At 46.7% G+C, this 24,525-nt stretch overlaps 4 protein-coding genes across 4 annotated transcripts; all 4 read left to right on the forward strand.

Moving 5' to 3' along the window:
- Positions 1-2,994: 2,994 nt before the first annotated feature.
- On the forward strand, positions 2,995-3,558 carry LOC148162395 (interferon alpha-1/2-like). The gene has a single exon (XM_088019063.1). It carries the CDS (start codon positions 2,995-2,997, stop codon positions 3,556-3,558), a length of 564 nt encoding a protein of 187 aa, XP_087875189.1.
- A 5,383-nt stretch (positions 3,559-8,941) lies between these two features.
- On the forward strand, positions 8,942-9,505 carry LOC148162396 (interferon alpha-1/2-like). The gene has a single exon (XM_088019062.1). It carries the CDS (start codon positions 8,942-8,944, stop codon positions 9,503-9,505), a length of 564 nt encoding a protein of 187 aa, XP_087875188.1.
- Positions 9,506-16,188: 6,683 nt separating this feature from the next.
- Positions 16,189-16,752, forward strand: LOC148162397 (interferon alpha-1/2-like). The gene has a single exon (XM_088019084.1). The coding sequence runs from the start codon at positions 16,189-16,191 to the stop codon at positions 16,750-16,752; it is 564 nt and encodes a 187-aa protein (XP_087875210.1).
- Positions 16,753-23,437: 6,685 nt separating this feature from the next.
- On the forward strand, positions 23,438-24,001 carry LOC148162398 (interferon alpha-1/2-like). The gene has a single exon (XM_088019064.1). It carries the CDS (start codon positions 23,438-23,440, stop codon positions 23,999-24,001), a length of 564 nt encoding a protein of 187 aa, XP_087875190.1.
- The last annotated feature ends 524 nt before the right edge of the window (positions 24,002-24,525 follow it).

The following is a 24,525-nucleotide window of genomic DNA, read 5'->3' on the forward strand; positions in this document are numbered from 1 at the left end:
TTTAACAGGTGCTTCCAGTCAAGACAGTACCTCTCAACCGCTCATGTTCAACCTTGTGTCTTTGGTAGCTTCAGAATAATTCATCCCTCCGGGTTTCTATTTCTCTCCAAACAGCTGTATAAAGAAGTGGAATCCAAATGGGGGAATTGAGAGGATTGAGTTAATGATTTCAAGGATCTCAGAAGCGTTAGCCCGCAATCAGCTTTGGGTGTTAGCGTCATAAAACATCATCATCCTTATTCTTATCCAGATGAAGAGCAGAATCGTTTAGGATCATCCAGTTCCCTTTGTCTTAATGCTGGATTTCCCAAGGCAATCTTTTCCTTGCCTGAGTGGATTGATCAACGAGGTAGAGCGCTCAGGCAGGGCGAGTATCCTCTCTCCTTCCTCAGAGGGTGAGCCACTGGGGTTCTGGTCGCCATTCTCTTGTGAGCTGGTTGGTGGGACTCTTCTCATCTCTCCTCAGAGCTGAGCATATGTGGATTGAATGACAGAAAAATCAGTTGGCTGGTCTTGGAAAGCTGAGGGCCGCCCGGGACCCAGGACTTGGTCTTGTGTGAGCCTGGCCGAGGCAGCCACTGCCTTGACGTGGGGTAATTCCGTACAGCCTTCATTCTCCCCCTCTGCCAGAGCTGCTGGTCCCCAGTGTTGCTGCGTTGAATTTTGCTGACGTACCCTTTGCCATTTTTCTCAGCAGAGGCCAGTCTTTCACTTTTGTGACATTCAGATGGAACATTTGTCTCCCACCCCCGCCCGCCCCATACACCACTGTCATGTTTTGCTTTCTAGGAAAGTTGAAATGAGAAACAGAAAACTAATGTCTTGAAAATGACAGAGAAACCCAGGGCAGCCCCTTGATCTTTCTTTTCCTTCCCTTTCTATGATCCTCACGATGATGCCGAACAGGATGCGGGAGCAGCAAGTCGGGGTGTGTCCAGGAACGCACTGTGGTAAAATGAAGATATTCAAATTCTTTTTGTTGTTGTTACCTTCAAGTGAAAATGCAATATCATGAATCAGGAAAGGCAAGAAGGCTGTTTCTCCCTGACATCATAGCCTGGGCCTCACCCCCTCTGCATTCTGAGCACCAGAAACGACCAGACAAAGATGCCTAATAGAAAGACGCAGACTGAATGAACTACTGAAAGTCATTACTTTCTGTGCTGGAAGGTTCTCCTGGGAGACACAATCCGTGAATGCCCCGTGCCCAGTCCAGACATTTTAAGCCAAAGAGGTGTACCATAGTTTAAGTAAAATTAGAACACTAGGGGAGCCTGAGTGGCTCAGTCCGTTGAGGATCTGATTCTGACTCTCACCTCAGGTCTTGATCTCACACTGTGAGTTCAAGCCCCAGGTCGGGCTCCACCCTGTGGCTGGAGCCTAGTTAAAAAAAGCTTTCAAAATTGAAAAATAAGAATTGCGGTGGCAAAATAAATGTATTCCCTTACTCCAGGTACAATGATTACAGTGGGGTCTTTCCTCTCCTTGGAGAAAACAAAAGCTCACCCTTAGCATCTGAGGGCTGTTGACATTTTGACACCCGGTCAGGAGAGGAGGAGGTGAGCACCGAGAGATAAGGTCCCCAGCACAAACACTCCAGGGGCAAGGGCAAGGATCTAGGGCCAGTCATTGGTTTGCTGACAAGGAAACGGGCCCCTGCACAGCAGGGGCGTCTAGAGTCCTCAGGACATGCTCAGCCTGCCCTCAGGGAGTGAGTCCAGGAGAGCTTGGGTGGAAGCCACTCAGTCACTCCAGAGGACAAATGTTAGTAGAGGTGAGAACTACCTTGTCAGGGAGGTGTGGCTGGGAAAATCCATTTATCTGCAATTAGAACCTTCACACCTCCGCATCCAGACAAGAACCAGGCTTCCTGCTGGGGGACACTGGCACAGCCTTGGAGCGGTCTAACAAAACCTTAGTATTTACTGTCTCGCATTGGATTTTCCTGGCTATAACGCAAGAAAGGATGACATAGAATACTTGGACGATACCCAAACGGTCTGCAAGATGAGTGCGACAAACCTAGGAATTAGAGGAATAACTTAGGACTGAAGGAGTCTGTCGCCATCATTTCCTAGATCTCAAAGTCTGACGTGGAGAGGCGATCTGTGCTTACTTGCGAGCTGCCATTGGATCTCGTGTGCATGTTGCTTGTCTGAGCCTTGATGTGACGCAGGCTTTGACAATAAAATGCAAACGGATTATATTTTACGATTTAGTTGTACAACACTTATTCAACACATCAGTAATTACCTAGTGCTACACAGAAAACATATTTTGACAATGCCTTCAAGAGTATCTAGTAGCAGGTGAAGATACAAATGATTGTGTCATATGAGGCAACATTAAAATTGAGGACACTAAGAAGAGATGTTAATAATAATTTAACCTTTCACTTGCTTTAGCAATTTGGAAGGAGTTTACCTGTTTAAGTACACCAAAATCTTTATGTCTTTTCAGAAACTGTTAATTTGCATATGTACTTTATGTATTACAATTTATTTCTGTAAGTAAATTACAGTCACTCGTCCAATTTACTTCTATACTTAAGCATCAATAATGTTAAAATTTAACTTTCAGCTTAACATTTTTAGTCATTCTTTACGCTGACGTGGATAAACTTTATACTTTCTGTTTTACCTATAAAGCACACTTATGAATACACTCTGTAACGAGATGTACTGTGCATCCATGCTATGAAGTTTTCATGGAATGTCCAATTAAACACATCAACGAAGACTCTAGAGGCAAGAGATAATATTGGAAAAACTAAAAAATGGTTGGGAATCCGATGCTGTAAATCCAAAGAGAAAGTGCAGAAAGGAAAGCAAAAAGAGAAGTAGAAAGTAAGGGAAACGTTCAGAAATTGAAAACTCCTCTGTCCCCTACTTAAGCCACACACACAAGGGAAGATGGTCAGAGAACCCAGAGCCACGGTTCCCAGACTTGCCCACCCCAGCCAGGCCAGCCAAGCAGCGTCTCGCAGGTTCCCCAATGGCCCTGCCCTTTCCCTTCTTGGTGGCCCTGGGGGTGCTCAGCTGCCACTCCCTCTGCTCTCTGGGATGTGACCTGCCTCCGAACCATGGCCTGTTCGCCTGGAGGGCCTTGACGCTCCTGGGACAAATGAGGAGAATGTCTGCTAGCTCTTGTGACAAGTACGCAAGGGCCTTTGCCTTCCCGCAGGAGGTGCTTGATGGCAAGCAGTTGCAGAAGGCTCAAGCCCTCTCTGTCGTCCATGGGATGAACCAGAGGATCTTCCACCTCTTCTGCACAGGGGCCTCATCTGCTGCTTGGAACGAGACCCTCCTAGAGGAGTTCTGCTCGGGACTTTCTGAGCAGCTGACTCACCTGGAAGCCTGTGCCATGCAGGAGGCGGGGGTGGCAGAGACTCCCCTCAGGAAGGTGGACTCCATCCTGAGGAACTACTTCCAGAGGATCTCCCTCTATCTGCAAGAGAAGCAATACAGCCCTTGTGCCTGGGAGATTGTCAGAGCAGAAATCACGAGCTCCTTGTTTGCATCAACGATCTTGCAAGAAAGGTTAAGGAGCAAGAAATGAGACCCGGGTCGCCATGGAAATCATTCCATCTGGCTGATAATACCACGTTCTCTGGAGTTCTGCCATGTCAAACTGTCACTTTTGCTGTCCTGGTGTCATGAATGGAATCAATTTTTCACATCATCTCAGGAGTATTAAGCAACATAAAGTCAACTCTACAAACATCTGTCGTTTTTCGATGACCATGCTGATCTACCTGTGGAACTATATATGAATTTCACTATTTATAAGATTTAAATTATTTTTTATTGTATAATACTAGGTGTATATTCCCTTTGTGGTGAAGAGAAGTATATGTGCTTTAGATTCATTAAGATTTTTATTTTTTGTTCATTAAATGTTTCTATAGAACAATTGTATTTGTTTGTTATTGAAAGAGGAAACAAGTGTAATGACAACCTGATGAAAGAATGCATTGTAGAACTCAGTGACACATTATTCGTGATTCACATTTGAAGTAATACCACAGGCTTCGTTTAAGCCAGTTTGTATGTTGTCATCAGGATAAAGGCGGACTTAACAAATCAATGCCCTGTCTGTTTTGATAATTATAGGGGAAGTAATATCAGTTAAGTTAAAGGGTAGAATGAGAAGAAGGGTAAATATGAAGTGTAGAAGAAGACGAGGAAACACAGATGTCACGACATAGAATCAGAAGCACTAGATACCTTCCACATTAGACTGGTAGACATCCAAGTGTGAACATTCTTTATCAAATGGATCCTTGAGTCTGCCATTTACAAGCCATTCCATTCACTTAAAGCCCAGGCAAGGATGTGGTCCCGATGGAAGAGATGTTGAATGAGAAAAGAACTTAAAAGCGATGCCTCAAGGTCGAGTGGTTAAGAGAGAAAAGAGCCACACTGCAAATAAAGGAGGAATGGCTCTAAGGCGGTAGGCTAAGAGCGAATATTGCTTAAGAGTCTATTTCAAAGCAGAAAAAGGCTTCAAGGAATTGCATCAGAGCAAAAGGTGCATGGAAAGTGCCCCCAGGCGGGAAGTAGAGGGGTGTGACCCAGGTGCAGGCTGGTTTAACTGGATTAATCACCAAAAACCGTACTGGAGGAGGAGGAAGGGTGAGGAACAGAAAGGAAGCTAGTGAGTACAGAGAGGAAATCGTTTTGAGAGATTTACCTTTTTTGGGCCAATTAAACTTTGATGAAGAATTGAAAAAATAATGGATATGAATGATGTATTCTAATCTCCTCTAATGTATGAAAAGCAAATATAAAAAAGCAAACAAAAATTAAAACAGGTAAGTGTACAGGAACATTCTGCAAATGAAAACGACCGTGTTGTATTTAAGAGTCATGAGTAGAAAGAATGGGAGAGGACCTGAGGGCCACGGTGCCCCCCACTGGTCCCCCAGGCCACCACAAGCCCTCAGGTGCAGTACCCAGCCCCTCCGCGGGGCTCCCCCTGTGGCGGCATCTCAGCTCTGGGCTGTGACCTGCCTCCAGGCCCTGGGCGGCTACACAGGGGGACTTGTTGCTTCTGATACAGAGGAGGAGGGTCTGTCCCTTCCCCTGACTGAGGGACATCTCCTCTGGGACATGGTGGGTGGCCCCCCAGGTCGAGAAGGCCTGGGCCATCTCTGTCCTGCATGAGATGCTCCAGCAGACCTTGACGCTCTCAGTCAAAATCAGGAGAAGGAGACCCGTCTCTTCATATACAAATGAAGAAATAAGGAAAGGGAAATTTAAAAAAAAACAAAACTAGAAAGCAGGAAAGGAACCTGAAAATGATATTCTTGACCTACAACTTTAAGTCACATGCCCATGTGTTCCATCTTTCTAAGGACTCTTCTTTCTGCTTTAGTCATAGAACGCATTGAGTTAAATTGCTCAAAATTGTGCTTAAAATGTGTCTGTGAACATGAGGATCTCTAAGGGCATCCTTATGTAGGTGAGACTATACTGAAGATGTTCACGGGTTCATGTATTGCAGGATCCTTGGTTTCCTGTCCAACGCTGAACCACTTGGAACTTTTTCCTGACGTCACAGCAGGAGCAACATCAACAACAACAGCAACAACAGAAACAACCACACAATGCAAGACAATTGAAAACAACAACTCTTCTTAGATCCACTCACAGCTGCGGTCCCAGGGCCAGCCCCAGCGCGGGTAACTAGAGCAAAAGAGCATGCAGACAATCACACCTTACCAGGAGAACGTATTGGGAGGAACACGAGCTATAACTGAAGCATTGCTTGAGGCTCTGTGTGCTTCCACTCGAGGCTTCCCAACTCCAGGGATCCGTACTTACTGCAGCCCACAGGTTTGTGAGTTTGACCTTCAGAATCCCCACCAGGCTCTCCCCGGGAAGGTCAGTGGGAAATCTGCTGGCTTTTCCAGCAGAGGGAGGGGGACAAGAATCCTTCTCAAAGAGTCTGAGGCTACCTCTTCAGAGAAGTAGAGGACAAGGGATTCTGTCACCAGGAGCTTGAAGCAGGGATGTCAAGAAAAGGGGAAAGCTGACTTCCCACTGGTAGATGCATGTGTGAATCTGGAATCTCCAACAAGTCACATCCTGGAGACACTCAATCCCCATTGTGTCTTGCATATTCAGAAATTGAGGCACGGTACTGAAAGCCCTTCTGTCTCAATTGAGCGTGGAATGAGAAAATGCCCTAAAGCTTCAGAGCACCTTTAACTTTTAAGGCTGAGAAAGAGAAGGGGAGCCTGCAAAGGGCACAGAGAGGGGGCAGCCGGTGCAGGTGGGACACAACCAGGGAAGAATGATCTCCAGAAAGTTTGCAAGAAGAGAAGTTTCAGAATTTCCCAAGATGAACCCGAGGTAGTAAGTTATCACAGGGGCTAGAGGACTACCCACCGCTTCTAGATTCTGCTTTCGATCTAGTTGTTTGATCCTGAGAAACTCACTTGAGATCTCTGAAGTTCCGTTTTCCCAAACGTAACGTGGGGTGGGAATATTCCTAGAGTTGTTGTAATAACGGACTAGCACCTTTAAATGTATCTAGTATCTTCCACTCAGTGAGAGTTTAACAGATGATGACTAGGATTATTTTCATAGACGTCTCTAAGCGAAAGGTGATCTTCTCCTAGCCTTCTCTCTGTAACTGACTGCAAACTGCTGATTCTCTAAAATACCCAATTGGGAGAGGTGGCCAATGAATGGAATGGAATTATAGACACAATGAGATCCTATGTATCCATATACACAGTGCGGACGTACACATAGTCTAGACATTCTGGTAGAGCACATTTCCGCTTCCTCCCTGCTTCCCCAGATCACATCCTTTCACTTCCAAATCACAGGGTTTCCCTCCTCCCCAAATCGCAGTGTCTCCCTCTCCCCCACGGTAGAAACCCCCCAGGGAGTTCTGCCCTCCTCCCTTCCTCCTGAGGAGCCTCTCCTGCCCATTCACACAGTTGCTTCCTTCTGCTTTGTGGTTTCCGTCTGGCCATTTCACTTCCTATTACAAGGCCACCGAGGAAGAGCAAAAGTTGTTTGAAATTTCTAGGTTTTTTGAAACTCTCTTCCTTTCTCCTGCTGACTATTTCTGGACCTGAGGGAATGTCCCTGCTGCAGTGATGTAACAGTGGCTATAGCAAAGGGGACACAGGAGCGGAAGGTTGCTGTGCCGTGGCCGGTCACAGTCTTTCCGGGGGGCTGCCAGCGAGTGGGAAAGGTGAGCTAGACAGTGACCAAGTCTGGAGACTGGCCTTGTCTTGTATGTAGAAGTCCGTCCCTGGTGGGTGTGTTTCCTCCAGGGCAAAAAAAGGCTCTTTCCTGGAATTAACTGACTCCTTTAGTGTCATCAGACAATTTCCCTGGGTTTTTAGGAACTTTTACAAAAATATCTTTTTTTTTTTTTGTAAAAAAGAGCAGTTATATTCACAGCCAAAGTGAGCAGTAGGTCCTGAGTTTTTTCCCATCCTCCCTGCTTCTTTAGCTGCACAGTCTCTCCCATCACCAGCAGCCCCGCACCAGGCAGAACAGTTGTTACAGTTGCTTCCAACAATGTAGCAAGTAGTTCTTAGGGTTGGGAACAAGTCTTCAATATTCCAAGGTGTGTGGTACAGCAAAGCTCAACCTTGGAGCGAGCGGTCTAACAAAACCTTATCCTCAGTATTTATTGTCTGGCATTGGGTTTTCTTGGGTATGGCCCAAGAAGCATGGACATGGAATTTGTGGAAGATACGGCAAATGTCTGCAAGATAGTGCCCCACCTAGGAATAACAGGAATAATCTGGGATTGGAGGACTTTCTCTCCATCGTTTCCTGGATCTCAATGTCTTACCTGGAGAGGTGATCTTTGCTTCCTTGTGAGCCGCCATCGGCTACCTGGTGGACGTTGCGGGTGTCTGAGCCTTGTTGTGATGCCGGCTTTGGAAATAAATACAAATAGATTACACTTTATGATTTCATTCTGCAATACTTATTTTTTTTTTAAAGATTTTATTTATTTATTTGAGAGAGAGAATGAGAGATAGAGAGCACGAGAGGGAAGAGGGTCAGAGGGAGAAGCAGACTCCCTGCCGAGCAGGGAGCCTGATGCAGGACTCGATCCCGGGACTCCAGGACCATGACCTGAGCCGAAGGCAGTCGCTTAACCAACTGAGCCACCCAGGTGCCCCATCATTCTGCAATACTTATTCAACACATCAGTAATTCTATCTAGTGCTACATAGAAAAAATATTTGAGAATAACTTGATGAGTATGAAGCAGCAAGTGCATTTAAAAATTATTTCCTCATTGAGGACACCTAAATACAGTACACTAAAAACAAATGTCCAATAAATACTTTAATTTTTCACTGACTGTTAGCAAATTGGAAGGATTTCTAAATATTTAAGTACATTGATATCATTAATATGTCTTTGTAGAAATTCTTAATTTGCATTATACTTTTATATTTCCATTGAAATAAGTAAAAAATTGGAAGTCGCTAATCAAAGTTAGTTATCCAGTGAAGAGTCAAAAGGTATTAAATTGAGCTTTCAGTTTGAAAGTTTTAGTCATTCTCCACCCTGAATTAAATAAACACAGTAAAATGGACACTTTCTTTTTTATCTATAAAGAAGGGGTATACATACATAAAGATATAGACTGCAGATCTGTGCTGGTGAGCTTTCTTGAAGGTTCAGTTACATGAACATTCAAAAGACTGTAAAGGGAGGGGGCGATAAGAAAAAGAAACGGTTGAGAAACCCATGCTCCAAACCCAAGTAGAAAGTGTCATGGAAAGCAAAAAGAGAAGTAGAAAGTAAGGGAAACGTTCAGAAATTGAAAACTCCTCTCTGTCCCCTACTTAAGCCACACACACAAGGGAAGGTGGTCAGAGAACCCAGAGCCACGGTTCCCAGACTTGCCCACCCCAGCCAGGCCAGCCAAGCAGCGTCTCGCAGGTTCCCCAATGGCCCTGCCCTTTCCCTTCTTGGTGGCCCTGGGGGTGCTCAGCTGCCACTCCCTCTGCTCTCTGGGATGTGACCTGCCTCCGAACCATGGCCTGTTCGCCTGGAGGGCCTTGACGCTCCTGGGACAAATGAGGAGAATGTCTGCTAGCTCTTGTGACAAGTACGCAAGGGCCTTTGCCTTCCCGCAGGAGGTGCTTGATGGCAAGCAGTTGCAGAAGGCTCAAGCCCTCTCTGTCGTCCATGGGATGAACCAGAGGATCTTCCACCTCTTCTGCACAGGGGCCTCATCTGCTGCTTGGAACGAGACCCTCCTAGAGGAGTTCTGCTCGGGACTTTCTGAGCAGCTGACTCACCTGGAAGCCTGTGCCATGCAGGAGGCGGGGGTGGCAGAGACTCCCCTCAGGAAGGTGGACTCCATCCTGAGGAACTACTTCCAGAGGATCTCCCTCTATCTGCAAGAGAAGCAATACAGCCCTTGTGCCTGGGAGATTGTCAGAGCAGAAATCACGAGCTCCTTGTTTGCATCAACGATCTTGCAAGAAAGGTTAAGGAGCAAGAAATGAGACCCGGGTCGCCATGGAAATGATTCCCTCTGACGAATAATATCACACTTTCCCTGGTTCTTCCGTGTCAAAGACTGTCATTTCTGCTGTTATGGTGACATCAACAGATACCATTTGTTAAAGGTTTTCAGAAGTATTAAGCGACATGTCAACTCTACAAGCTGTAGTGGCTTACAGCTGACCATGCTCATATCTATTTATCTATTTAAATATTTATTTATGTAAATATTTATAAGATTTCTATTCATATATTAGTATGTGCAGCTGTAGGTGTCAGCAATAGAATAAAATGTATTCTTATATTTAATCAGTTTATCTCTCTTTTTTTTAATTGAACTTTCACTATGGGAAGCGTTCAAAGAGTAACACCACGGCTAATTGCAGCTTGGCTGAAAAATGGTCGGCAGATCGGCTCCTGGGCGGCTCAGTTGGTTGAGCGACTGCCTTTGGCTCAGGTCATGACCCGGGAGTCCCAGGATCGAGTGCCGAGTCAGGATCCCTGTCCTGCGGGGAGTCTGCTACTCCCTCTAACCCACCCTTGTCTCATGCTCTCTCTCTCAAGTAAATAAATAAAATGTCTAAAAAGAAAATGGTCAGCAGAATGCCTTTATCCATCAGATCACGAACATCTGCAGCAACCACTGACTTCCTCTAAGACAAGTTGTACGTTGCCCTTAGGCTATAGGACATGACAAAGAAAGGTCCTGTTGTCTACATCTTGGTTGTTGTTGGGACTGGAATCTGAGAACAATGCTCAGACTTAGTGTTATAACGAAGAAGGGAAGGAAGTGAATTCTCTCACCTGATGCTGGAATGGAGAAGGTCAGGAAGTACCCATAAAAGCTGGGGAACCTTCGACAGGGGACTGGTAGACATGCAGGCACAAATGTCCAGTGTCAGGGGAGAGGTGATCTTGCGTTTGACAAGAAATGCCATGGCTGAGGTCCATATCTAGCAGGGAAGGCCAGCAACAGAGGTGTTCATGCGGGCAGACCGTGTAGTGTGAGAAACACACATGAACTTGATTCTGAGGCTCTCCAACCATTAAAGGGAGGGGAGAGAAGAGCCACAAAGGAGACAGTGGACTCATGGTCGGACAGTACGTGGATAATAAGAGAGGATGCCGATGAGTATATTTAAGGACAGAGATGTGCTTCGAAGACCATCAGTGGATTCCTGGAAGATGTGGATTGAAACTGCCTGGCGTGTCAGGAAACTAGATGCCTTTGCGGACCTCATGAGAGTCGGTTGGGGGGAATCATAAGCAGAGACCACTCTGGAGCCGATGGGAGCATAAATAAGAGAAGTCAGTGCGTCTGAAGTGGCGGAGAATATAGCATGGGATCTGGGGATAATGGGGTCCGTTTTTCTGTGCCTAGTTTGCCCTTTTATGCCGTATGTTTCTTCCGGAATGATTTCATGGGTTTGATGTTTTGGCAAACCTTCTTAATGGGTTGAATACTGTATTCTTTGGAATCCTGACTTCATTACAGACAATGGTCTGTCCTGTCTTGGTTCTTACTACCTTGTATATCAGGGAGCTGCTCAGCTTCAATAATTCACTAGGCAGGAATAGATAACTCATTAAATCCTTCATCACATTGTCTATTACTACTGATGAAAGAATGTTTTTTTTTTTTTTGGAATGACTGGTTTTATTAATTAGGCTCCTTAGGTCCTCATTGTGACCCTGTGACTACAGTAGCATTTTACCCCATTTCTTTTTCTCCAGTGTTTGATAGGTTTAACAAGTATAACAGAATACTGTGAAGATTAACTGAACTCATGCCCGTAAAGGCACCCAGCATGCATTCTCCATAAAGGGACGACTTAAATATGGTACATACCGTCTTGTTTTAATTCTGACGACTGCTACTTATGAGAATATTGTTTGTGCCTTTCTGCAGAATTCTCGGGAACAGTATGTCCTTTCCAAAGGTGGCAGCCTCCAAAACCGGACTTGTCTAGTGAAATCTACAGAAGGCCGACCAGTTCATTCCCCATTGCAAAGAAGGGTTTTTGTTTATATTCAGTGATGAAACGGTGGCTTGTGTGAATATGTGAGAGTTGAGAATAAGTCTCTAGGTGGAAGTGGAGAAGAACATGCTATTTCTTTAACCTTCTGGCACCCGTCCCTGCCCTCCCCCTCCGCATTCTAGGACACGTTGCCCTCCTAGCGGTTTCCTTCCTCTGTAAGGCAGAAGTCCGGACGGTACCCGTGGCACCCCTGGCACTCATCTCTTGACCTCTCAGCCTGTTCACGCAACAGCTTTCCGTTCGTTTGTGTCTCAGCTTAAAGGTTTCTCTAAAGGGCAGCACATCGCGAGTAGAACGCAAAACTAAAATGAAATCTCTAGGTTTGGCAGGAGCAACGGCAAGAGAGGCTTTGTTCTGATTTCCATCCAATGTGATGTAATAGCAGCTGTGGCGAAAAGGAAACAGAAAGCAGGATCAGGTGGAAGGGTGGGCTAATGAAGCGCCTCTCCGGGAGGACTGCCCCCTGGTGGCCACGTGCGACCAGGGCGACGACCAAGATGGAGGCCAGGCTTGGGATCTCTGCACAAATGGGACCTGTCCTAAAACTGTGTCCTGACTCTGCCTATGACAAAGAGTAAGTCTTGTCCTGAAAATCCCTATAGCCACCTTCAGTTTCGATCCCAGTATTATGGATTATGAAATACTGGACAGTGTTGGAGAACCAATTGGCAGGGCCAGGGGCAAGGGCGAGGGGAGTGAGCACCACCACCAGCTTTCCGTCCGCAGCTGCTTCTGGTCAACCAGCCAGGGCATGTGGAGGAGGCAGGCCTCGGGGCCAGGAGCCCACTGATGGGCTGCGAGAGACCACCATGCAGTTTACCTGCCACAAGCAGGCAAGGTCTGGCAGCTTCAGGACAAAGGTACGTGCGCGGCCTCCCTCCACCCCTGCCTGCCGGCTGACTCGCGCGCTGCGGAGCTGAAGGTCCCCCACACATCCAGGCCGGCACAGAAACACACTAAACACAGGGAACCCTGCCCACCCATCTACCCCCAAGAAATCCGGGAGCTCAGCCATGCCTGTGCTTGAGGTCTCCTATGTTGTGATTCAAGTAGGCGCAGGATGCTCCTTTGCTCTAAAAACCACAGCTGCACGTCTGGAAACATGAAGGTGCGGGAGGTCAGCAGCAACTTGGGAACCTGGACGGAGAAGAGAAATGTGGATGTGTCCACTGGATCAGCGACCCGTCCTCAGGAGGTGCAACAGTAGGAATGGGCAGCATTGAGTCAACTGTGTCTCCATATCGTTCCCGAGACCGAGATGATTCAAGGAGACCCTGCGAGCAGGGCGTTCTCCTACGCAAGACGTGGCCCACAGCAGTGTCCCCAGCACGGGAGACACTGACACGACAGCAGCCTGCAGGGTATTGCAAGGAGGACGGTTACTCCAGGACCAGCTGCAAGTTCTCTTTCCTTGGCAGAAAAGTCTCCTGCCTTATGAGTTTTTAAAAGGGAGTCTGTCAACTCTTCTGAGAACTTCAAGACCATCAGTTCAGTTGACTCACACCACACCCCCCGTTGTCATCTACCACCAGAGCACTTTACGTTTGACGTGGAATCTGGAATCCTTGATCCTTCACCCTCCCCTCCTGACTAATTTCATGCCACAGCCTCTCCTGCTTCTTCCATCCTCTCTCCATGTCTATCCTTCACCGCTTTTAACAGGTGCTTCCAGTCAAGACAGTACCTCTCAACTGCTCATGTTCAACCTTGCGTCTTTGGTAGCTTCAGAATAATTCATCCCTCCGGGTTTCTATTTCTCTCCAAACAGCTGTATAAAGAAGTGGAATCCAAATGGGGGAATTGAGAGGATTGAGTTAATGATTTCAAGGATCTCAGAAGCGTTAGCCCGCAATCAGCTTTGGGTGTTAGCGTCATAAGACATCATCATCCTTATTCTTATCCAGATGAAGAGCAGAATCGTTTAGGATCATCCAGTTCCCTTTGTCTTAATGCTGGATTTCCCAAGGCAATCTTTTCCTTGCCTGAGTGGATTGATCAACGAGGTAGAGCGCTCAGGCAGGGCGAGTATCCTCTCTCCTTCCTCAGAGGGTGAGCCGCTGGGGTTCTGGTCGCCATTCTCTTGTGCGCTGGTTGGTGGGACTCTTCTCATCTCTCCTCAGAGCTGAGCATATGTGGATTGAATGACAGAAAAATCAGTTGGCTGGTCTTGGAAAGCTGAGGGCCGCCCGGGACCCAGGACTTGGTCTTGTGTGAGCCTGGCCGAGGCAGCCACTGCCTTGACGTGGGGTAATTCCGTACAGCCTTCATTCTCCCCCTCTGCCAGAGCTGCTGGTCCCCAGTGTTGCTGCGTTGAATTTTGCTGACGTACCCTTTGCCATTTTTCTCAGCAGAGGCCTGTCTTTCACTTCTGTGACATTCAGATGGAACATTTGTCTCCCACCCCCGCCCGCCCCATACACCACTGTCATGTTTTGCTTTCTAGGAAAGTTGAAATGAGAAACAGAAAACTAATGTCTTGAAAATGACAGAGAAACCCAGGGCAGCCCCTTGATCTTTCTTTTCCTTCCCTTTCTATGATCCTCACGATGATGCCGAACAGGATGCGGGAGCAGCAAGTCGGGGTGTGTCCAGGAACGCACTGTGGTAAAATGAAGATATTCAAATTCTTTTTGTTGTTGTTACCTTCAAGTGAAAATGCAATATCATGAATCAGGAAAGGCAAGAAGGCTGTTTCTCCCTGACATCATAGCCTGGGCCTCACCCCCTCTGCATTCTGAGCACCAGAAACGACCAGACAAAGATGCCTAATAGAAAGACGCAGACTGAATGAACTACTGAAAGTCATTACTTTCTGTGCTGGAAGTTTCTCCTGGGAGACACAATCCGTGAATGCCCCGTGCCCAGTCCAGACATTTTAAGCCAAAGAGGTGTACCATAGTTTAAGTAAAATTAGAACACTAGGGGAGCCTGAGTGGCTCAGTCCGTTGAGGATCTGATTCTGACTCTCACCTCAGGTCTTGATCTCACACTGTGAGTTCAAGCCCCAGGTCGGGCTCCACCCTGTGGCTGGAGCCTAGTTAAAAAAAGCTTTCAAAATTGAAAAATAAGAATTGCGGTGGCAAAATAAATGTATTCCCTTACTCCAGGTACAATGATTACAGTGGGGTCTTTCCTCTCCTTGGAGAAAACAAAAGCTCACCCTTAGCATCTGAGGGCTGTTGACATTTTGACACCCGGTCAGGAGAGGAGGAGGTCAGCACCGAGAGATAAGGTCCCCAGCACAAACACTCCAGGGGCAAGGGCAAGGATCTAGGGCCAGTCATTGGTTTGCTGACAAGGAAACGGGCCCCTGCACAGCAGGGGCGTCTAGAGTCCTCAGGACATGCTCAGCCTGCCCTCAGGGAGTGAGTCCAGGAGAGCTTGGGTGGAAGCCACTCAGTCACTCCAGAGGACAAATGTTAGTAGAGGTGAGAACTACCTTGTCAGGGAGGTGTGGCTGGGAAAATCCATTTATCTGCAATTAGAACCTTCACACCTCCGCATCCAGACAAGAACCAGGCTTCCTGCTGGGGGACACTGGCACAGCCTTGGAGCGGTCTAACAAAACCTTAGTATTTACTGTCTCGCATTGGATTTTCCTGGCTATAACGCAAGAAAGGATGACATAGAATACTTGGACGATACCCAAACGGTCTGCAAGATCAGTGCGACAAACCTAGGAATCAGAGGAATAACTTAGGACTGAAGGAGTCTGTCGCCATCATTTCCTAGATCTCAAAGTCTGACGTGGAGAGGCGATCTGTGCTTACTTGCGAGCTGCCATCGGATGTCGTGTGCATGTTGCTTGTCTGAGCCTTGATGTGACGCAGGCTTTGACAATAAAATGCAAACGGATTATATTTTACGATTTAGTTGTACAACACTTATTCAACACATCAGTAATTACCTAGTGCTACACAGAAAACATATTTTGACAATGCCTTCAAGAGTATCTAGTAGCAGGTGAAGATACAAATGATTGTGTCATATGAGGCAACATTAAAATTGAGGACACTAAGAAGAGATATTAATAATAATTTAACCTTTCACTTGCTTTAACAATTTGGAAGGAGTTTACCGGTTTAAGTACACCAAAATCTTTATGTCTTTTCAGAAACTGTTAATTTGCATATGTACTTTATGTATTACAATTTATTTCTGTAAGTAAATTATAGTCACTCGTCCAATTTACTTCTATACTTAAGCATCAATAATGTTAAAATTTAACTTTCAGCTTAACATTTTTAGTCATTCTTAACGCTGACGTAGTAAACTTTATACTTTCTGTTTTACCTATAAAGCACACATATGAATACACTCTGTAACGAGATGTACTGTGCATCCATGCTATGAAGTTTTCATGGAATGTCCAATTAAACAATCAACGAAGACTCTAGAGGCAAGAGATAATATTGGAAAAACTAAAAAATGGTTGGGAATCCGATGCTGTAAATCCAAAGAGAAAGTGCAGAAAGGAAAGCAAAAAGAGAAGTAGAAAGTAAGGGAAACGTTCAGAAATTGAAAACTCCTCTGTCCCCTACTTAAGCCACACACACAAGGGAAGATGGTCAGAGAACCCAGAGCCACGGTTCCCAGACTTGCCCACCCCAGCCAGGCCAGCCAAGCAGCGTCTCGCAGGTTCCCCAATGGCCCTGCCCTTTCCCTTCTTGGTGGCCCTGGGGGTGCTCAGCTGCCACTCCCTCTGCTCTCTGGGATGTGACCTGCCTCCGAACCATGGCCTGTTCGCCTGGAGGGCCTTGACGCTCCTGGGACAAATGAGGAGAATGTCTGCTAGCTCTTGTGACAAGTACGCAAGGGCCTTTGCCTTCCCGCAGGAGGTGCTTGATGGCAAGCAGTTGCAGAAGGCTCAAGCCCTCTCTGTCGTCCATGGGATGAACCAGAGGATCTTCCACCTCTTCTGCACAGGGGCCTCATCTGCTGCTTGGAACGAGACCCTCCTAGAGGAGTTCTGCTCGGGACTTTCTGAGCAGCTGACTCACCTGGAAGCCTGTGCCATGCAGGAGGCGGGGGTGGCAGAGACTCCCCTCAGGAAGGTGGACTCCATCCTGAGGAACTACTTCCAGAGGATCTCCCTCTATCTGCAAGAGAAGCAATACAGCCCTTGTGCCTGGGAGATTGTCAGAGCAGAAATCACGAGCTCCTTGTTTGCATCAACAATCTTGCAAGAAAGGTTAAGGAGCAAGAAATGAGACCCGGGTCGCCATGGAAATGATTCCCTCTGACGAATAATATCACACTTTCCCTGGTTCTTCCGTGTCAAAGACTGTCATTTCTGCTGTTATGGTGACATCAACAGATACCATTTGTTAAAGGTTTTCAGAAGTATTAAGCGACATGTCAACTCTACAAGCTGTAGTGGCTTACAGCTGACCATGCTCATATCTATTTATCTATTTAAATATTTATTTATGTAAATATTTATAAGATTTCTATTCATATATTAGTATGTGCAGCTGTAGGTGTCAGCAATAGAATAAAATGTATTCTTATATTTAATCAGTTTATCTCTCTTTTTTTTAATTGAACTTTCACTATGGGAAGCGTTCAAAGAGTAACACCACGGCTAATTGCAGCTTGGCTGAAAAATGGTCGGCAGATCGGCTCCTGGGCGGCTCAGTTGGTTGAGCGACTGCCTTTGGCTCAGGTCATGACCCGGGAGTCCCAGGATCGAGTGCCGAGTCAGGATCCCTGTCCTGCGGGGAGTCTGCTACTCCCTCTAACCCACCCTTGTCTCATGCTCTCTCTCTCAAGTAAATAAATAAAATGTCTAAAAAGAAAATGGTCAGCAGAATGCCTTTATCCATCAGATCACGAACATCTGCAGCAACCACTGACTTCCTCTAAGACAAGTTGTACGTTGCCCTTAGGCTATAGGACATGACAAAGAAAGGTCCTGTTGTCTACATCTTGGTTGTTGTTGGGACTGGAATCTGAGAACAATGCTCAGACTTAGTGTTATAACGAAGAAGGGAAGGAAGTGAATTCTCTCACCTGATGCTGGAATGGAGAAGGTCAGGAAGTACCCATAAAAGCTGGGGAACCTTCGACAGGGGACTGGTAGACATGCAGGCACAAATGTCCAGTGTCAGGGGAGAGGTGATCTTGCGTTTGACAAGAAATGCCATGGCTGAGGTCCATATCTAGCAGGGAAGGCCAGCAACAGAGGTGTTCATGCGGGCAGACCGTGTACTGTGAGAAACACACATGAACTTGATTCTGAGGCTCTCCAACCATTAAAGGGAGGGGAGAGAAGAGCCACAAAGGAGACAGTGGACTCATGGTCGGACAGTACGTGGATAATAAGAGAGGATGCCGATGAGTATATTTAAGGACAGAGATGTGCTTCGAAGACCATCAGTGGATTCCTGGAAGATGTGGATTGAAACTGCCTGGCGTGTCAGGAAACTAGATGCCTTTGCGGACCTCATGAGAGTCGGTTGGGGGGAATCATAAGCAGAGACCACTCTGGAGCCGATGGGAGCATAAATAAGAGAAGTCAGTGCGTCTGAAGTGGCGGAGAATATAGCATGGGATCTGGGGATAATGGGGTCCGTTTTTCTGTGCCTAGTTTGCCCTTTTAAGCCGTATGTTTCTTCCGGAATGATTTCATGGGATTGATGTTTTGGCAAACCTTCTTAATGGGTTGAATACTGTATTCTTTGGAATCCTGACTTCAGTACTGACAATGGTCTGTCCTGTCTTGTTTCTTACTACCTTGTATATCAGGGAGCTGCTCAGCTTCAATAATTCACTAGGCAGGAATAGATAACTCATTAAATCCTTCATCAGATTGTCTATTACTACTGATGAAAGAATGTTTTTTTTTTTTTTGGAATGACTGGTTTTATTAATTAGGCTCCTTAGGTCCTCATTGTGACCCTGTGACTACAGTAGCATTTTACCCCATTTCTTTTCCTCCAGTGTTTGATAGGTTTAACAAGTATAACAGAATACTGTGAAGATTAACTGAACTCATGCCCGTAAAGGCACCCAGCATGCATTCTCCATAAAGGGACGACTTAAATATGGTACATACCGTCTTGTTTTAATTCTGACGACTGCTACTTATGAGAATATTGTTTGTGTCTTTCTGCAGAATTCTCGGGAACAGTATGTCCTTTCCAAAGGTGGCAGCCTCCAAAACCGGACTTGTCTAGTGAAATCTACAGAAGGCCGACCAGTTCATTCCCCATTGCAAAGAAGGGTTTTTGTTTATATTCAGTGATGAAACGGTGGCTTGTGTGAATATGTGAGAGTTGAGAATAAGTCTCTAGGTGGAAGTGGAGAAGAACATGCTATTTCTTTAACCTTCTGGCACCCGTCCCTGCCCTCCCCCTCCGCATTCTAGGACACGTTGCCCTCCTAGCGGTTTCCTTCCTCTGTAAGGCAGAAGTCCGGACGGTACCCGTGGCACCCCTGGCACTCATCTCTTGACCTCTCAGCCTGTTCACGCAACAGCTTTCCGTTCGTTTGTGTCTCAGCTTAAAGGTTTCTCTAAAGGGCAGCACATCGCGAGTAGAACGCAAAACTAAAATGAAATCTCTAGGTTTGGCAGGACCAACGGCAAGAGAGGCTTTGTTCTGATTTCCATCCAATGTGATGTAATAGCAGCTGTGGCGAAAAGGAAACAGAAAGCAGGATCAGGTGGAAGGGTGGGCTAATGAAGCGCCTCTCCGGGAGGACTGCCCCCTGGTGGCCACGTGCGACCAGGGCGACGACCAAGATGGAGGCCAGGCTTGGGATCTCTGCACAAATGGGACCTGTCATAAAACTGTGTCCTGACTCTGCCTATGACAAAGAGTAAGTCTTGTCCTGAAAATCCCTATAGCCACCTTCAGTTTCGATCCCAGTATTATGGATTATGAAATACTGGACAGTGTTGGAGAACCAATTGGCAGGGCCAGGGGCAAGGGCGAGGGGAGTGAGCACCACCACCAGCTTTCCGTCCGCAGCTGCTTCTGGTCAACCAGCCAGGGCATGTGGAGGAGGCAGGCCTCGGGGCCAGGAGCCCACTGATGGGCTGCGAGAGACCACCATGCAGTTTACCTGCCACAAGCAGGCAAGGTCTGGCAGCTTCAGGACAAAGGTACGTGCGCGGCCTCCCTCCACCCCTGCCTGCCGGCTGACTCGCGCGCTGCGGAGCTGAAGGTCCCCCACACATCCAGGCCGGCACAGAAACACACTAAACACAGGGAACCCTGCCCACCCATCTACCCCCAAGAAATCCGGGAGCTCAGCCATGCCTGTGCTTGAGGTCTCCTATGTTGTGATTCAAGTAGGCGCAGGATGCTCCTTTGCTCTAAAAACCACAGCTGCACGTCTGGAAACATGAAGGTGCGGGAGGTCAGCAGCAACTTGGGAACCTGGACGGAGAAGAGAAATGTGGATGTGTCCACTGGATCAGCGACCCGTCCTCAGGAGGTGCAACAGTAGGAATGGGCAGCATTGAGTCAACTGTGTCTCCATATCGTTCCCGAGACCGAGATGATTCAAGGAGACCCTGCGAGCAGGGCGTTCTCCTACGCAAGACGTGGCCCACAGCAGTGTCCCCAGCACGGGAGACACTGACACGACAGCAGCCTGCAGGGTATTGCAAGGAGGACGGTTACTCCAGGACCAGCTGCAAGTTCTCTTTCCTTGGCAGAAAAGTCTCCTGCCTTATGAGTTTTTAAAAGGGAGTCTGTCAACTCTTCTGAGAACTTCAAGACCATCAGTTCAGTTGACTCACACCACACCCCCCGTTGTCATCTACCACCAGAGCACTTTACGTTTGACGTGGAATCTGGAATCCTTGATCCTTCACCCTCCCCTCCTGACTAATTTCATGCCACAGCCTCTCCTGCTTCTTCCATCCTCTCTCCATGTCTATCCTTCACCGCTTTTAACAGGTGCTTCCAGTCAAGACAGTACCTCTCAACTGCTCATGTTCAACCTTGCGTCTTTGGTAGCTTCAGAATAATTCATCCCTCCGGGTTTCTATTTCTCTCCAAACAGCTGTATAAAGAAGTGGAATCCAAATGGGGGAATTGAGAGGATTGAGTTAATGATTTCAAGGATCTCAGAAGCGTTAGCCTGCAATCAGCTTTGGGTGTTAGCGTCATAAGACATCATCATCCTTATTCTTATCCAGATGAAGAGCAGAATCGTTTAGGATCATCCAGTTCCCTTTGTCTTAATGCTGGATTTCCCAAGGCAATCTTTTCCTTGCCTGAGTGGATTGATCAACGAGGTAGAGCGCTCAGGCAGGGCGAGTATCCTCTCTCCTTCCTCAGAGGGTGAGCCGCTGGGGTTCTGGTCGCCATTCTCTTGTGAGCTGGTTGGTGGGACTCTTCTCATCTCTCCTCAGAGCTGAGCATATGTGGATTGAATGACAGAAAAATCAGTTGGCTGGTCTTGGAAAGCTGAGGGCCGCCCGGGACCCAGGACTTGGTCTTGTGTGAGCCTGGCCGAGGCAGCCACTGCCTTGACGTGGGGTAATTCCGTACAGCCTTCATTCTCCCCCTCTGCCAGAGCTGCTGGTCCCCAGTGTTGCTGCGTTGAATTTTGCTGACGTACCCTTTGCCATTTTTCTCAGCAGAGGCCTGTCTTTCACTTCTGTGACATTCAGATGGAACATTTGTCTCCCACCCCCGCCCGCCCCATACACCACTGTCATGTTTTGCTTTCTAGGAAAGTTGAAATGAGAAACAGAAAACTAATGTCTTGAAAATGACAGAGAAACCCAGGGCAGCCCCTTGATCTTTCTTTTCCTTCCCTTTCTATGATCCTCACGATGATGCCGAACAGGATGCGGGAGCAGCAAGTCGGGGTGTGTCCAGGAACGCACTGTGGTAAAATGAAGATATTCAAATTCTTTTTGTTGTTGTTACCTTCAAGTGAAAATGCAATATCATGAATCAGGAAAGGCAAGAAGGCTGTTTCTCCCTGACATCATAGCCTGGGCCTCACCCCCTCTGCATTCTGAGCACCAGAAACGACCAGACAAAGATGCCTAATAGAAAGACGCAGACTGAATGAACTACTGAAAGTCATTACTTTCTGTGCTGGAAGTTTCTCCTGGGAGACACAATCCGTGAATGCCCCGTGCCCAGTCCAGACATTTTAAGCCAAAGAGGTGTACCATAGTTTAAGTAAAATTAGAACACTAGGGGAGCCTGAGTGGCTCAGTCCGTTGAGGATCTGATTCTGACTCTCACCTCAGGTCTTGATCTCACACTGTGAGTTCAAGCCCCAGGTCGGGCTCCACCCTGTGGCTGGAGCCTAGTTAAAAAAAGCTTTCAAAATTGAAAAATAAGAATTGCGGTGGCAAAATAAATGTATTCCCTTACTCCAGGTACAATGATTACAGTGGGGTCTTTCCTCTCCTTGGAGAAAACAAAAGCTCACCCTTAGCATCTGAGGGCTGTTGACATTTTGACACCCGGTCAGGAGAGGAGGAGGTCAGCACCGAGAGATAAGGTCCCCAGCACAAACACTCCAGGGGCAAGGGCAAGGATCTAGGGCCAGTCATTGGTTTGCTGACAAGGAAACGGGCCCCTGCACAGCAGGGGCGTCTAGAGTCCTCAGGACATGCTCAGCCTGCCCTCAGGGAGTGAGTCCAGGAGCGCTTGGGTGGAAGCCACTCAGTCACTCCAGAGGACAAATGTTAGTAGAGGTGAGAACTACCTTGTCAGGGAGGTGTGGCTGGGAAAATCCATTTATCTGCAATTAGAACCTTCACACCTCCGCATCCAGACAAGAACCAGGCTTCCTGCTGGGGGACACTGGCACAGCCTTGGAGCGGTCTAACAAAACCTTAGTATTTACTGTCTCGCATTGGATTTTCCTGGCTATAACGCAAGAAAGGATGACATAGAATACTTGGACGATACCCAAACGGTCTGCAAGATCAGTGCGACAAACCTAGGAATCAGAGGAATAACTTAGGACTGAAGGAGTCTGTCGCCATCATTTCCTAGATCTCAAAGTCTGACGTGGAGAGGCGATCTGTGCTTACTTGCGAGCTGCCATCGGATGTCGTGTGCATGTTGCTTGTCTGAGCCTTGATGTGACGCAGGCTTTGACAATAAAATGCAAACGGATTATATTTTACGATTTAGTTGTACAACACTTATTCAACACATCAGTAATTACCTAGTGCTACACAGAAAACATATTTTGACAATGCCTTCAAGAGTATCTAGTAGCAGGTGAAGATACAAATGATTGTGTCATATGAGGCAACATTAAAATTGAGGACACTAAGAAGAGATGTTAATAATAATTTAACCTTTCACTTGCTTTAGCAATTTGGAAGGAGTTTACCTGTTTAAGTACACCAAAATCTTTATGTCTTTTCAGAAACTGTTAATTTGCATATGTACTTTATGTATTACAATTTATTTCTGTAAGTAAATTACAGTCACTCGTCCAATTTACTTCTATACTTAAGCATCAATAATGTTAAAATTTAACTTTCAGCTTAACATTTTTAGTCATTCTTTACGCTGACGTGGATAAACTTTATACTTTCTGTTTTACCTATAAAGCACACATATGAATACACTCTGTAACGAGATATACTGTGCATCCATGCTATGAAGTTTTCATGGAATGTCCAATTAAACACATCAACGAAGACTCTAGAGGCAAGAGATAATATTGGAAAAACTAAAAAATGGTTGGGAATCCGATGCTGTAAATCCAAAGAGAAAGTGCAGAAAGGAAAGCAAAAAGAGAAGTAGAAAGTAAGGGAAACGTTCAGAAATTGAAAACTCCTCTGTCCCCTACTTAAGCCACACACACAAGGGAAGATGGTCAGAGAACCCAGAGCCACGGTTCCCAGACTTGCCCACCCCAGCCAGGCCAGCCAAGCAGCGTCTCGCAGGTTCCCCAATGGCCCTGCCCTTTCCCTTCTTGGTGGCCCTGGGGGTGCTCAGCTGCCACTCCCTCTGCTCTCTGGGATGTGACCTGCCTCCGAACCATGGCCTGTTCGCCTGGAGGGCCTTGACGCTCCTGGGACAAATGAGGAGAATGTCTGCTAGCTCTTGTGACAAGTACGCAAGGGCCTTTGCCTTCCCGCAGGAGGTGCTTGATGGCAAGCAGTTGCAGAAGGCTCAAGCCCTCTCTGTCGTCCATGGGATGAACCAGAGGATCTTCCACCTCTTCTGCACAGGGGCCTCATCTGCTGCTTGGAACGAGACCCTCCTAGAGGAGTTCTGCTCGGGACTTTCTGAGCAGCTGACTCACCTGGAAGCCTGTGCCATGCAGGAGGCGGGGGTGGCAGAGACTCCCCTCAGGAAGGTGGACTCCATCCTGAGGAACTACTTCCAGAGGATCTCCCTCTATCTGCAAGAGAAGCAATACAGCCCTTGTGCCTGGGAGATTGTCAGAGCAGAAATCACGAGCTCCTTGTTTGCATCAACGATCTTGCAAGAAAGGTTAAGGAGCAAGAAATGAGACCCGGGTCGCCATGGAAATCATTCCATCTGGCTGATAATACCACGTTCTCTGGAGTTCTGCCATGTCAAACTGTCACTTTTGCTGTCCTGGTGTCATGAATGGAATCAATTTTTCACATCATCTCAGGAGTATTAAGCAACATAAAGTCAACTCTACAAACATCTGTCGTTTTTCGATGACCATGCTGATCTACCTGTGGAACTATATATGAATTTCACTATTTATAAGATTTAAATTATTTTTTATTGTATAATACTAGGTGTATATTCCCTTTGTGGTGAAGAGAAGTATATGTGCTTTAGATTCATTAAGATTTTTATTTTTTGTTCATTAAATGTTTCTATAGAACAATTGTATTTGTTTGTTATTGAAAGAGGAAACAAGTGTAATGACAACCTGATGAAAGAATGCATTGTAGAACTCAGTGACACATTATTCGTGATTCACATTTGAAGTAATACCACAGGCTTCGTTTAAGCCAGTTTGTATGTTGTCATCAGGATAAAGGCGGACTTAACAAA

The sequence above is a fragment of the Eumetopias jubatus genome, unplaced genomic scaffold (genome assembly GCF_037043125.1).
Source record: "Eumetopias jubatus isolate StellerSeaLion01/CBP00866 unplaced genomic scaffold, mEumJub1_p1.0 scaffold_15, whole genome shotgun sequence".
NCBI classification, from domain to species: domain Eukaryota; kingdom Metazoa; phylum Chordata; class Mammalia; order Carnivora; family Otariidae; genus Eumetopias; species Eumetopias jubatus.

Excerpts from the sequence above, each read along its gene's own strand:
- LOC148162396 (XM_088019062.1), top strand. The coding sequence starts at position 8,942 with ATGGCCCTGCCCTTTCCCTTCTTGGTGGCCCTGGGGGTGCTCAGCTGC.
- LOC148162395 (XM_088019063.1), top strand. The coding sequence starts at position 2,995 with ATGGCCCTGCCCTTTCCCTTCTTGGTGGCCCTGGGGGTGCTCAGCTGC.
- LOC148162397 (XM_088019084.1), top strand. The coding sequence starts at position 16,189 with ATGGCCCTGCCCTTTCCCTTCTTGGTGGCCCTGGGGGTGCTCAGCTGC.
- LOC148162398 (XM_088019064.1), top strand. The coding sequence starts at position 23,438 with ATGGCCCTGCCCTTTCCCTTCTTGGTGGCCCTGGGGGTGCTCAGCTGC.